General features: G+C 50.0%; 1 protein-coding gene across 3 annotated transcripts; it reads left to right on the forward strand.

The window, feature by feature from the left end:
- Nucleotides 1–7,980: 7,980 nt before the first annotated feature.
- On the forward strand, nucleotides 7,981–13,817 carry TEKT2 (tektin 2). Of its 3 annotated transcripts, none has more exons than XM_032710010.1 (10): nucleotides 7,981–8,075; nucleotides 9,003–9,174; nucleotides 9,540–9,665; nucleotides 10,313–10,518; nucleotides 10,993–11,136; nucleotides 11,649–11,763; nucleotides 12,096–12,203; nucleotides 12,422–12,565; nucleotides 12,750–12,829; nucleotides 13,378–13,817. In XM_032710010.1, the coding sequence occupies exons 2-10, from the start codon at nucleotides 9,019–9,021 to the stop codon at nucleotides 13,577–13,579; spliced, it is 1,281 nt and encodes a 426-aa protein (XP_032565901.1). In that variant the 5' UTR covers nucleotides 7,981–8,075; nucleotides 9,003–9,018; the 3' UTR covers nucleotides 13,580–13,817. The 3 variants fall into 3 exon arrangements, with proteins under 3 accessions (XP_032565901.1, XP_032565903.1, XP_032565902.1); XM_032710012.1 differs by having other exon boundaries at nucleotides 7,989–8,044; XM_032710011.1 differs by having other exon boundaries at nucleotides 8,055–8,099.
- Nucleotides 13,818–13,876: the final 59 nt, after the last annotated feature.

Here is a 13,876-nt window from a genome sequence, read left to right on the forward strand (position 1 = left end):
TTAGTGACTCCCTAAGTCACCTTTTGTCCTTGGTAGGGATTTCAGCCGTGGTCATTGGACTCAGGATCGCTGTGTCACTGTTCAATGTGTCATCTGGTTACACGTGTCCAAAAGTTATTTTTATAGGGTTCACTCCGGCATCCTTCTGGAAGTTTGTCTGGCCACAGAAATGGTTTTTCAGGAGTTAAATGGGTTTCTGGAAGTTATCAGTCAAATTATTTCAAGATGCTCTTGGTCCTCAATGATTTTCACTTATTCATGTATGAATTCTTGTCCTAAAAAATGCTCAACATGAAATACCAGACAGTCATCTGCTGTACAAATTCCAGCTACAAATACTGGTGTTCTACTAGTCTTAAAGTTCACTCTGGTGAAATTCCAAGCTCAAGCTTGAGGCCTTTTGTTTTTCTACACTTTCTTCATATCTTGTCCTGTTCTGATATTTTCCCTGTTTTTTGAACTGAGGGTTTAGAACCTTTCTCGAAGCACTTTTATAACCAAGAAATCACAAGCTCAGATTATGTATGTCAGACCTGTAAATTCAGTTTTCAGAGGAGGTTGTTTCTAAATGGCCATCGTGGTCTCTGGTCAGGCCAGGCTGATGCCCTGTCCCTCTCAGTGCCGTGGGGTTTTGTGGCTGCTACTGGCAGGTTGGTTGGATCTATTGAAAAAATCAAAGGGAAAGATTCCTGTCTTTTTCTACCCAAAGATGGTACTTTAGGTTGATGCTGTGTGTCAGGATATCATTTTTATTTTGGCACATATTGAAATCCAACTTCACTTAGCCAATTCACTCCTGGTTTTTGTACAATATCATGGTTAGAGCTTGAGCTCGTTGATGCTTTCTGCTGGTAGAAGATTTTGTACTTTCTGTAGTTGAGGTATGAGCGAGATGGATACAGGATCCTACATTTTCCCTCCCAAGCAGAGTCTTAAGAATCCTGATCTGTGTGACACTAAAACCCAGACTGTTGTCCCTGACTAGGCAAAGGTGCATGTGGAGGGGAAGGAATTGTAAGCGAGAGGTTTGTGAGGGAAAATATCAAAGCATCAGTTTGGCAGAAATGAGGGTGCTGGGGAGGCTCCATCCATCTTTGCACCCCACGTGCCCTGGCCTTTCAAATCCTGTCTGAGGTACCCCCTCATCTGCCACGGGTCATTACTGTAGGGTTCTTTTCAAACAAAGCAGTTCCACTGTTTAAAACTTGGAGTGACTTTTATTTTTTTTTAAGCAAGACAGTCCTCAGAAAGTGCCTTTTTAGAAGATGGTGCTGTAGATTTTTATTTTCCAGTTGTACGTGGCTGCAAATTTAAGATAAATTATTGAAAAATGCCAAGTGCTTGATAGTATCTTTTAGGTACTTTCAAGCACCAGCTTCTCTGAGTCAGGACCAAGAATAACCAGGAAGGTGTTTTCCTTTGGAGGGAGAGGCATTGAGGAGCGATCACCAAATTCAGCTGGTAGGCTGGGCTTGGGCTGGGTTTGGTCAATGTGATTTGCCTCTTCATATTGAGGGGGTTTGGGGTTTAGGGTGTGGGAGAAGCTCTAGGGATGTGGTTAGTGTCCAAAGGAATCCACAGCTACTGGAGGATGTCATCTCTTAGGGGTAGAGACATCCCAAAGATCAAGACAAACTGAAAGGTGTCTTAGGAGGATGTCTTAAGGATGGCTTAGGAGATGGTGGGTCCTCACATGGCTTGTGTGTGTCCAGGAGGGATGTCATGGATCACTGGGTCCTTCTGATTCCCAGCTGGGAGTTGGGTGCTCTGGATGGGAGTGGGTTGGGGGGTGGGTGGTGCCATGGAGGGGGTGGGTTCTGGTGAGTTTGGTGAGCGTTCCTCCAGTCAGGAAAAGCTGTAGACTAGACTATTAAACACTGCACCTCAGTAACCTTGTAATGCTGCATAAAGTAATAATAATAGCAAAGTTGTGCTTTGATGACACTGTAATGTGCTTGCACATGCCTGCAAAAAACACACACTTCCCTTTCCTTTGGTCTGAGTGGCAGTTATGGGACTTTTCTTTTATGATGAGCCTCGTCCTTTCTTGTGATATTTCTGTATATTTATTGGTGGTCTGTGTGCAGCTCATAGGTCTGCGTGTCTGCTCTGTGTGTTGCTTCTAACACTTTATTTTTAGGCGGGAGAAGTTTCTGAATGTTTTGGTTTTCTTCTCCGAATTCAGCTTAACCAGTCGTGTTTGAGAGGAGCCAATAAACCCGCTCACCATAGACAGAGGCTTCATTGGTACCTTGTTTCTTTACAACTAAAATGATTTTGTGCATTTTATTACTGTTTATAACGTTGGGCATTTAAGATGTGGAGTAACTTGACATCAGTCAGGGTAGGTTTGAATAATCAGGAGTTAAGCGCAGAAGTCGCTGAGTAATTCCAGGTGGTATCTTTGCAGGAATGTGTACATGTCCAGACTTTTTCTGGGAGCAAGCAGAGCTTCTGGACATCCTCAATGAAGTACACAGGGCCTCGAGTGCCAGCATGGGGCAGTGCCCCTGCTGAGTGCTCACCCCTCCGTGGTGAGGGGACGCTGCCCGAGGACCGTGGGGTGCAGCCCCTGCTCCGCTCCCCAGACACAAGTTGACTCTTTTTTGCTCTGTAATTTCTTCTGATTCAACTTCGAGACGTGAGTCTCTTGTAGTTTGTTACCAACTTTCTTGTCTTATTACAGTGCCCAATGCCACTGTGTTGGTATTTAAGCTTGCCATGATGTTCAATTGTTTTATATTCCCAATTTCTTAGTGTTACTAGAGTAGGGTTTAGAAAGCATTTTTCAGTCTAAGTTCTGAGCCAAAACTGTGTCTCCTGTCCTTTTTAGTAGTAGCTTTTTTTATCTTTTAGACTAAAAAGGGCCAAAAATCTTGCACCATCAGCTTGTTTCCAGCAATATTCTCCATCTCCTCCCTCGCCTGTGAACTGGTTTGTTTCTCTCTGCATTTAGCTAACACTGGAGCTGTTGAGATTTAGAAGGAAGTTGCTGCCTTTTCTTTCTATCAAAAGAAATGACAGAAGAACCTGACAAAGCAAGTTTCTGTTGGACATAAATCTCTTGCCTTGGTGTCAATGAGCTGCTGCACACAAGGTTTAATTCCAGCAGAAATGTTTCTGTTTCGGTCATTTGAGGGTGTATGATGATGTATCCAAATTAAATAGGAGCTAATAAACCACTGAAAAGAGACACTACTAAAATACTTCAAATTAAGAAAACCCAACCAAACAGCAAATCAAAACACCCCAAGGAGCAGCTGTGAGTGGACAGGGAGGGCCTTGTCAGGGAGATGGAGAACCTGTGGGACATTGAGATCCTGCAGCTGCTGGGGCAGCTCTGCAAGAGGAAGAAAAGTGTTGGAAAGAGGCAGCAAGAACAGACTCAAAGTAACAGAGCCCAGTAGAAGTTATTCAGACTGCTTTAAAAATCATCAAGTGGGAGAATCTAAATGGAAAATTGAAGCTGATGAAGAGGCAACAGAGCCTTCTTTGCTTCCTGTAGTAAAGAAGAAAAGCAAAACTTGACAGCTGATGTTTTCCTTCAGTACCTTTCAGTACTTGAAGGGGCCTTTGATAACGATGAGGATGAACTTTTAGCAGGGCCTGTTGCCATAGGACAAGGGGTGATGGTTTTAAACTGAAGGAGGGTCAGTTCTGATTATATCTAAGATGCTTTTTATCATGAGGGTGGGGAGGCCCTGGCACAGGTTGCCTAGAGAAGCTGTGGCTGCCCCATCCCTGGAAGTGTCCAAGGCCAGATTGGACAGGGCTTGGAACAACCTGGGATAGTGGAAGGTGTCCCTGGGTTGGAACTGGATGACATTTAAAAGGTCCTTTCCAACCCAGACTATTTTCTGATTCTGTGATCACATGAGGAGAAAAGCATTTTCCTGTGTATTTTAACGGTACCTGTTCTCCTCCAGGACTGTGCTGTGAGCAGGTGGCAGTGCCTGGAATAGCTGCACCCTGAAATCAAACTGTGGTTTATCCAGACCTTGGAACTCCTTTACTTGGATCAAACTGGGTGCAGGTTCCAGTAGGTTGGTGCTACCTGAACCAACAGACCCGAGGGGCTTCTGAGCAATATCTGACCCCTCCAGCCAACACAGAAGCCCTGGCAGATCCCTGGTTGCCCTGAGGTGTGTCTGGCTCCCAGGAACAGCAGCAGCCAGGTGTAGAGGTAATTTTGCTGTAGCACTACAGTTGCTCTGCTCCTCCTCAGCTCTTGCCTACCTCCCCCCCATTCCCTGAGCAGGCTCACTCTCCCTCCCCTGCCTGTGTGGAATTAGCCATGTTGAGATGCTGTAGCCGTGTGGAACACAGGCCAGCTCTGGATCTGAGGGTGGGGCTGTGATGGTGACAAGAGCCTGTAGAAGTAAAGGACTGGGTAGGAGGTGGGTGGGTGTTGGGTGAGCTGTGATCAGCTCGAGCCCTTCAGGGACATTGATGGGGACGTCAACCATGAGCTTGGTGGTCCTGAACTGTTTGTGTTGGACTTGAACTCACTGAGAGCAAGCATGTGCCTTTTTCTGACCAGGAACAGAGCTGGAAAAACCTGTGTTTGCATTGGTAGGATGGTTAGTGTTTTTCTGGAACTGTTTTTAAAGCTAGAAGTGCTTGGTCAGAATGGAGTTGGTTTTGTGTTTGAATTATTTAATCAAAGCGAGCCCTGAATTATTTGTGAATTAGAACTACCCAGAGAGGAGAAGCTTTTAAAATAAGTGTTTTCTGAAGAACAATGTCATCAAATAAACCTACTTCCTGGTAGACTTGCAATTTTTTTAAGATAAAATTTAACCTTGATGTGTTTATCTAATGAGAATCATTAATTCTGCCTTTCTTTGAATGTTGCCTGTCCAGTGATGTCCTCACTCTTTACTGTGCTCCTGCAGCTTTCCATACACTCCATTGCTTCTCCCCTCTCAGGGATGTGGGGAATGTTGTCCAGTGAATGTTGGAGAGCAGTGCAGAGCTCTGATTCAGTGGGAATGTGGAGGTGAGGGTTAAACATCACAGATAATTCCTCAAGAAGCAGTTTGCCAACAGCAGGGAACAGAATCGTGTGGTCGCTTGGGAGAGACAAAGTGGTGTGAGGGGAGGAACAATCCCTCATCCTCTGACACCAAGTACCTGTTTTAGACAGTGTGCTGTGCAGAATTAGACACCTTTGTCCTTAGGTGCCAGTTTGGGCTTAAAGCTGCTAAAAAAAGTGGATTTTCAGACCAAAATAGAAGAGTTTTTCCATCAGGTTCTATTTGATGCAGTTTTGAGATACTGGGGAGTTGTCCAGCTAGAAGCTCCAATACCAGCTGGCTCTGGAGCGAGTTCCCTCTCTGACCTGGGGGAAACAACTGCCTCGTTTTTCATCTAGAAAATGTTTGTGATGGTTCGTGTCGCCTTACGAGAGTGAGTTACGGGGTGTTCTGGGGTTGAACTGTGTCGTGACAATGGTAACTGCTTGATACAAACCTGTGCACCTCTTGCACGTTTGCATCTTCTGGTTCTGTTTGGAGCCTGTGCTCTTCCCTTCCCTCCCATCACAGCTCTGCCCGAGGCCGAAGGCACTTGGGGTCGATCCCGTGATGTTTGACACGTTGCTTTCTTTTCAAATAATCCATTTCTTGTAAAACAGACAGTCAGAAGGCAAGTTTATTTAAATGGAGGGGCTTTTTTCATTGCTGAGAAGTATACAGGTCTTTCAAACACATCTGGCAGTTGAAAAATTAACACTGTAACACTACCTAGCAACACAAATACATGACTGTGTTGAGTTTAGGGCTATGCTGGCCCATAAATCATAGGTCCACCACCCATTTACGTACAGGTGTGCAAAAATTAGCTTTTAAAATAGTTACTAATAAAGTTTCCTTATGCTTAACACTTGCAAATCTCTTGAATATCTTCAAAACTAGTTTCTTTGATAGAAAAATCCATGTCTTGCTGGTTAGTGTCCGCTCAGACCTAATAGCAAAGTGATGCCCACTGGAGCAGTGGAGAATTTAAAGGACTTTTGGGAGTTTTGGAACCCGATGGAGTGCCAGCAAAGTGGAAACTTGAGTAGTGCTCTTCAGGTAGTGAGGAGAATTGAACACCCACAAAACTCGGTGAGAGGAAGCAACTTTGCAGTGAAGAATGGCTTCTCCTGGGTACTTGGTTTTGTACATCACTCCCCTCCTGTGGCTGTAGTGTTTAGCTTTCTTTGACTTGACTTCTGTTTCGCAGCGAAACCTTCTGATTTTTGCAGTTTTCAGTGTTGAATCTCACCTTGAGACAACTTCATGTTGTTTTCCTGTAGAAAAAAACCTGCTTCTAGCTCGTTGCATTCGGTGTCCGTTTGCAGGCAGGTGTGAAAAGGGAGCTGCAGCACAGCAGTGGAGCTGGCAGAGCGAGTTTGGGGTTGGAAATGTTGGGTTTACAGGCACTGGCGTGTGGATCAGCATTCCATGGATGGGGTGACGCTTTGGGCTCACAGGGTACAGACCCTCCTGTCTGTTGTTCTTGTCCCTTCCCTCGGTGGGAGCAGTTCAGCTCCCCCAGGTAACCTCGTGGTGGATAAGTGGTGCTTGTTGGGGAAAAACTGGGCTGTTTACCTGGCTGGAGGTGTCTGATCATGGACAAGAACGTTGTCCTTTAAAGCTTTCACAGAAGTCAGTAGCATATGAGCCAATCTCAAAAGGATCTTCAGAAGAAGGTGGCTCAGGTGGCATCGTGTGTGCCATACACATCGTTGGCCAGTGAGCTGGGTTAGTTTTGGAGACTGCTGGAAGAAATGTAGTGCATAGAAATCTTGCGTATTTAAGATCATGTGTTTAAATTGTTAAAAAAGAAAAAAAAAGAAAGAAAAAAGAAATCATGCTGTTTGGGATTCCTTTTCCCAATGAAATTCTAATAAATCAGCCCGGGGGATCCATCCCCTCCCATGTGTCTGCTCTCTCTCATATGCTGGTAACTGCTCCCCTGTTTTGGTGTCCCGTTGCTTCAGCAGGAGCGTGAATGTGTTCCCACCGTGAAGGTCCTGGGGGCTTTCGAAGCAAAAGGGAATTATTTTCAGGAGTAAAGCAGAGCTGTGACTTGAGACGTTGCACAAATAGATTGTAGATGGGTGGCAAACAAACTGGTAAAAGCCTTTATTTTTACTTAACCATCTTGACCATGTGTGCCTCTTTGTACCGCGGGCGTGGGCTGCAGCCGTGCGGGGTGGGAGGGAACGTGTTGGTGTTTGAGATGTACTTGCTAAGCAGAAGCCGTGTCCTCTGCCCCTTCTCCCTTTCCGGAAAAATTGTTCTTGCCAAAATTTTCTACCTGTTGCAAGAGTTGCTTTCTTTCCAGCACAGTAAAATGTCGACTTCTTTCACTGTTCCTTCCCTCTCGTAGGCATCTGTAACCTCTGTACGACTGTGTATAGGACACAGCAGTCATCGATCTCTGCTGGCTATAGATACCATCAACTTGAGTGTATTGTAAACGAACCGTATTCATTTGAAAAATAAATTTTTTTTTGAAATGCATCTGTGATACTTTTATTTTAGTTCTACTTGCATCGTTTTAATTTATTCCCAGAGCCAGGAGCAGATGGACGTGGAGGTGTTGGGCTGGGCGGTGGGATCTGCGGGGAGCTCCAGGCACACCCATGCCAGAAAACCACTTACTTCTGGTCTTTTCTGTTTGATTTTTATTTTAATGCCGTTTAGTTTAACAAACAAACCAACCAACCCCAAACGGGGCCGAGCTTGAAATGCTCAGGTTGTAGTTTAAATCCTGTGACCACCTGCAGGAGTCCTGGGAAGGGATGGCTGCTGTGGGGTGGGGAAGGTGCTCTGGGTCTGGGCGCTCCCTCCTGCTCTATGGGTCATTTTGTTGGGATTTTTTAAAGTATTATTATTATTATCATCCTTAGCTGCCTTGGGTGCCACTCGGCTGCGGTTCGCAGTGTCCCTGTCCCCCACACCCGCCCCGCAGCCGGTGCTGCACCCGCCGCACCCGCCGCTGCCCGGGACCGCCCGGCAACGGCCCCGCGCGAGCCTGGGGAGAGCCGGGAACGGTGAGGGGAGACCGGGGATCGGCCGGGAACGGTGAGGGGGGACAGCGGGGCCAGGGTCGGTCCTGAGCGGGGGAGAGCGCGGGATCGGCACCGGCCCGGGCTGTGAGGGGAGCACGGCCCGGACCGGCCCTGGGGGGGGGCGAGCGGGGCCAGGAGCGACTCTGAGGGGGAGGGAGAGGGGGTCGGGACCGGCCCGGGCTGGGAGGGGAGAGAAGGGGTCGGGACTGGTCCTGAGCTGGGGAGCGGAGCAGGGTCGGCCCCGAGGGAGAGGCTGGGAGGTGCCGAGTGCCCTCACAGCCCCCTCCACCACTGTGCCCCGCGGCCCTTTGTGCCCTCCCTCCGCGCTTCCTTCCCTTGGGGAATGCCTGCTCTGCGCTTCCCCGTCAGCCGGTGCTGTCGGTGGCCGTGCCCGAGGGGGCTGCGGCAGACAGGGGGTATCCCACAGGTGCTGGGCACCTGCAGCCCCCTCGGGACCCGCTCTGGGTCTGTGGAGCGGGCCCTGCAGTTCCTGCCCGTTGTGCAGGATGTGCTGGGTAACCAGGGAGATAGATGGCTGCAAACTCTGCTGTCCCTGCAAAGCCTTGGAGTGCCCCAGGATCACAGCCCTGGGCTCAGCCTGCAGCTGTAGCACGGCAGAATCAGTCACAAAATCAGCCATTTTGTCCAAGCTCAGTGCTGTGAGCAGCTCCTTGTCCCTGCAGACAGCTCCATTCCCCAAGGAGGGACCGGTGCACAGGGCTTTCCCCTGACCCGGGGCAGAGGAACGGCACCGATCACCTGTCCTTATGCTCCCCGTCGTGAGGGAGACTTCATAAGCACACACGTGTCTGTGTTAGGCCAGGTGCCAGGTTACCGTTTGCTGCTGCTTTTCTCTTGAAGAGCTCTGCAGTTTGTGGCTGCAGCTCCATTTCGGGTGTAATTCCATGAATAAACAGATAAATCTTCCACCCCCGTGCAGTCACCTGCTGAGCGAGATGGCCTCGCTGAGCGTCAAGCCGGGCCAGCGGTTCACCCTGCCGGACTGGCAGAACAACGCCCACCGCATCTCGGCCGATGCCGAACACCAGCGTTCTACTTCCCACCAAATCCGGCAGGAAGCACGAGCTCTCCGCAACGACACCGGCAACCAGGTGCGCCTTCTGGCAGGGGGGCTGCTCCCGGGTTTGTCAGGATATCAGGCTCAAGAGCATGGGAGAGCGTCTGGATCTGGGTGTATGGACCCGTACAGAAACTGCTAAATATGTGCATTTACATCCTGTAAATCTGCCTGCAGTGATGTGTCTGTACGGTCAGGAAATCCTCGGGTGTGATTCTCGTGTCTGTTGCAACTTGTGTTGTTCTCTGTGCTCTCCATTTGTGTAAATGGCTGTTAGACCAAACGGCAACGTGCTGTGCTCCTGTGTAGGGTCAGTCAGCCCCAAAAACAAGGCGAGGCTTCAGCAAGGTTCATAAATGCAATTTTGAAAAGAATAACGGCATTTCTCTCTAATTCCAGGCGAAATGGGATGAGTGTGACACCCGAACCCGCCTGAAGGATCGTATTACCAGCGTGGACAGATGGAGAGAGGTCCTGGCCAAATGCCTCACAGACATAGACTTGGAAATCGATGCCTTAACCAAAGTATGTTGGGAAAACAGATGGCTGGAAATCAACTTTGACATCCCATGTTGAGAGTGTAATAATTGAGGCTTGTTTTGTGCAATGGGCAAGCCCATCTGGATTTCAAGGAGGCCTTTTCACTAGATATATTTATATGTATATATATGTATATTTTATACTGGGATCCATAGCTGATGGAATGACTTCCTGGAAGACAAACCACTGTGTGTTCTTGGCTGAGCCAAGCCATGATATGGAACCATGCACTGCATGGTCCTGTTTGGGTTTCTGGGTGGTTTTTTTTGTTGTTTGGGCTTTTTTTAGAGCTTTGAAGGAAAATGAGAAATATGTTAACACCGTCCCTCAAAAATGTTTGGTTTTAACTAGAGAATAGCAGTGGGACATCTCTGATGCTGTGAGTTCTAAACGTTGCTGCTCCTGGAGTTGTTTGTCCCCAGCAAGGTGTGATTCCCAATGGCAGTGGCAGGTGTAGAGGACTAAGATGTTTGGCTCTGGCAATTTTTATTCCAGACCTGCTAAAAGGTTTCAGAACTGCAAAGATGGGCAGTGTGAGCCCCTCTTAATGAGGGTATGGGTGGGTTCCCCTTCCTTTCTTCCTCCCATCCCTAAAGGTTCCCCACACACACCTGGCTGACTGCTTCTTCCAGGTGAAGGAGGCAGCAGAAGATGCCCTCCAGGCAAAGAACTTGTGTTTGGATGTTGCCATCGAGTGCCTGACGTTCCGCGAGAGCCGCCGCGACATCGACGTGGTGAGGGACCCTGTGGAGGAGGAGCTGCACAGGGAGGTGAAGGTGATCGAGAAAGCCAAGAAGGAGCTGCAGCAGCGAGTGGACCAAGCCTTCACACAGCTCTGGTGAGGAGGGACAGCTTTTGGCCAAACTCTGCCCTCCTTGCTTGGCCCCAGATATTTAACGTGCCTCTAATGCCACGCTGAGACGGGCAGGCAGGGAACCACACAGGAGCCTTGGATGGTTATTGTCAAGGTCTGGGGATTGGCAAGGGAGAGTGTGTCAAGGGAGACTTCACAAGCACCCTCGGGAAATTTTGGCCCAGACAGATCTCTTGTGCCACCTGCCTTGGTTCAGGACTCAGCAGCTGGGAGGTGTTAAAGCTCCCAGGCCCTAATCCTCCATGGGAATCCTTTGCAGCTCCATTTTCCAGGGCGATGCCAGCACAGGCAGTGCTGGGAGGGGCGGGCCCAGTTCCCAGTGGGGTGGGAGGTCATCCCTCATTTCAGAGATGACTGGCATGGTGATGAAGCTTTGGGAATTGTGAGCTGCCGCTCCCCTTGGCCTGCTCCCACTGACTCCAGCCCGGCTCTCCGCAGCCTCCTGAAGGAAGCTCGGCAGCAGCTGAACTGTGACCACCGGCACAAGGTGGAGGCGTTGGATCTGGATCGGCAGTGCTTGTCCTTCAACGTCACCTCCGGCAACATCTCCTTCAAGGTCAACCCAACGCGGATCCCAGACGGGTAAGGAAAGAACCTGCCCTTGTGTGGCCAAATCTGTGCTGGTGCCTGCAAGAGCCCTGAGATGCTTTTTCCTTCTGTGCTGTATCCTGGTTTGATGGGTACAGCTTTGGAGAGAGCTCAGAACAGGATTTGGCTCTGGGATTTGCTGTGGAATGGTGAAGCCACAGACTTTTGGGAGCTAGCTAATTTGTCACCACAAACCCAGGCCAGCTGCTGGGCCTCCTGCCTGGCTGTAGGTGACACTCAGTGGTGTGGTGTCACCCCTGGCACAGCTCATGGGGGAGCTGCTGCACATTTTCACTTGGCATTCCCTCCCATGGCTTGGATGTGTCCCTGGTGGAGCAGCTGTTGGGCTCAGTGGGGTTCAGTCTCTGAGGAGGTGAGGCAGGACGTGACCTCCAGATTTCTGGAATCGTTTTGTGCTGCCCAAAGCCATCCTGGCCTGCAGCAGGTGGTTCCTTTGAGCTGTCTTGCAAACACTCAGTTTATTTTCTTAACTGATTTGTTGACAGAACAACTGCACTTCGTGAGTGGGAACTGAACAGCCAGTGCAACAAGGATCGTGCTGATGCAGAAATGAAAGCCTCGATTGACCTCCGAGGAGCCATCATGCTCACCATTGCCCAGGTAATGCTCCCTCGGCTGTGGATCCATGGTGCTGTCCTGGAGCCAGTGTGGGAGAGTGGCAGGCATGTCTCTGGGTCTGTCTGGGAGCAGCTCCTGGTATAAGAGAGGAGCTTGGCTGTGCTGTGGAGCTTGCAGCAGTGTCAGCAAGCTGGAGGGCACGTACCTGTCCACCGATCCCTGCCTTCTGGCTACCAGGGGAGCGTGACCTACGTGGTTGTGGCAGTGGCCAAACCCAGCTGGTTTTGCTCCTGGGCTTGCCCCAACCTCCCAGGCACAGCTGGGGGCACAGACACCTTGTAGCCACATGTGACTGGAGCCTGTTCCCTCCCCAGACAAACAATGAGCTGGACGCTCAGCGGATAGCTACGGAGTTTGCCTTGAGGAAGAGGATTAGAGACATGGAAGGAGCCCTTAGTGAACTGAGATGGCAGGAGAAGAACGTAAGTGTTGTCTCTTTGGTCATCCATCACAGCCCTGACTGGGAATGGAATCCCAAAGGCTGTTGGTTACATGGAAAGCAGCTTGTGGAAACAGAGGGTTCAGTTCTCAGAAATCCTCAGAAATCCATCCCCGGCACAGTGAAATCCCTGGAGCCACAGGGACTGTGTCCCAGTCTATCTCCCAGGCCATCCCTCACGACACATCTTTATCTCCTCAGACCTTGGAGGAAATTGCTGAGATGGAGGAGGAAATCCGGCAGCTGGAGGAAGATCTCCGGAAGAGGACGCTGGATCTGAAAGTGGCTCACACCCGCCTGGAGACCCGCACCTACCGGCCCCACGTGGAGCTCTGCAGGGACCAGGTACCTCCCCTGGCACAGCCCCTGTGCGGGATGGGGGCTCTGGAAAACCTGGATGAGTTTTGGAGGGGCTGAGCAATGGATCCTACAGTGACAGAGCAAAGCAAGGAAACAATGTCACAGCTGGGGTGGAGGGGGAATGGGAGCAGTGTGGCCTTTGTCAAACCATCCCTGGTCCCCCCTGCAGGCGCAGTTCGGGCTGACAGGGGAGGTGCAGGATCTGGAGGCAGCGATCCGAGTGCTGCAGCAGAAGCGGACAGAGTCACAGTGAGTGTCCTGCTCCCTGGGAGGGACAGGATGGGCTCGGTGGGCACGAGGCACAGCATGAGGGGTCGGTGTGGTTGGAGGGGAGCAGGACTCCCACGACCCCTGCTCGACTCTGACTTCATCGAGGCACAGACGGTTCCAAAAGGGGCAAAAAGGAGGGTGAAGAGGTAGCAAGACAAATGCTGCTGTGGGCTGGCAGCTGGCAGTGTGTGGGCTCATTATTCCCTGCCCCAAACAAGGAGTGTCTCCCACCAAGGAGTATCTGATGAGTTCGCTGTTTGCACGGGGCCAAATGCTCTGTGAAGAAGGTGGGAAGTTGGGTGTTTCCTGTCCAATTTAGAATTATGGAATATCCTGAGTTGGAAGGGACCCTCAAGAATCATCGAGTCCAACTCTTGGCTCTGCACAGACACGCCAAAATCCCACCCTGTCACTGAGAGTGTTGTCCAAACACTCCTTGAGCTCTGGCAGGTTTGGGGCTGTAACCACTTCCCTGGTGGGCAATGCAGTGTTTAATCCCAACTCCTCTCCCTTCCCCTCGTTCCCAGGAATGCCTTGGACGCTCTTTATAGACAACTTCACCGCATCCAGACCGACATTGGCTACAAAACCAACTCCCTGCAGCTGGACAACAAGTGCATGGACACCCGGAGGAAACTCGTGATCCCCGTGGAGAAATTTGATCCAGAGGTTGACGCCGTCAACCGGACCAGGAACCTCCCGAGGAACAGTCAGCTGGAGCTGGCTTAGCTTGGGAATCGCGCAAAAACTGCCGGTGGTGACACGATTCCATAGAGCCAGGAGGAGGGGGGGGAGAGGAAAACAAGCGACATCTGCGCCGCGTTAGGAGAATGGAATTCTCCCCCTCCCCCGCCACATACCCCACCTCCTTGGTTTTCTTTTATAACTCTCTGCCCCTTGGATGATGTTTACAGCCTCCCGCGCTCCGAGGAGATTTATAAACAATAAAAAACAAAAGCAGCTTGTCCCCAGTGGTCATCCGAGGGGGATTAAATCCATGTGGATTCCAGGAGGGATTTTCAAGGC

This window comes from Chiroxiphia lanceolata, chromosome 24 (assembly GCF_009829145.1).
Source record: "Chiroxiphia lanceolata isolate bChiLan1 chromosome 24, bChiLan1.pri, whole genome shotgun sequence".
NCBI lineage: Eukaryota > Metazoa > Chordata > Aves > Passeriformes > Pipridae > Chiroxiphia > Chiroxiphia lanceolata.

Bases quoted from the DNA above. Each gene is read 5' to 3' on its own strand.
- TEKT2 (XM_032710010.1), top strand. From the start codon at position 9,019: ATGGCCTCGCTGAGCGTCAAGCCGGGCCAGCGGTTCACCCTGCCGGAC. The intron at 9,175-9,539 runs GTGCGCCTTCTG...CTCTAATTCCAG, and splicing joins GCAACGACACCGGCAACCAG to GCGAAATGGGATGAGTGTGA. The intron at 9,666-10,312 runs GTATGTTGGGAA...TGCTTCTTCCAG, and splicing joins AAATCGATGCCTTAACCAAA to GTGAAGGAGGCAGCAGAAGA.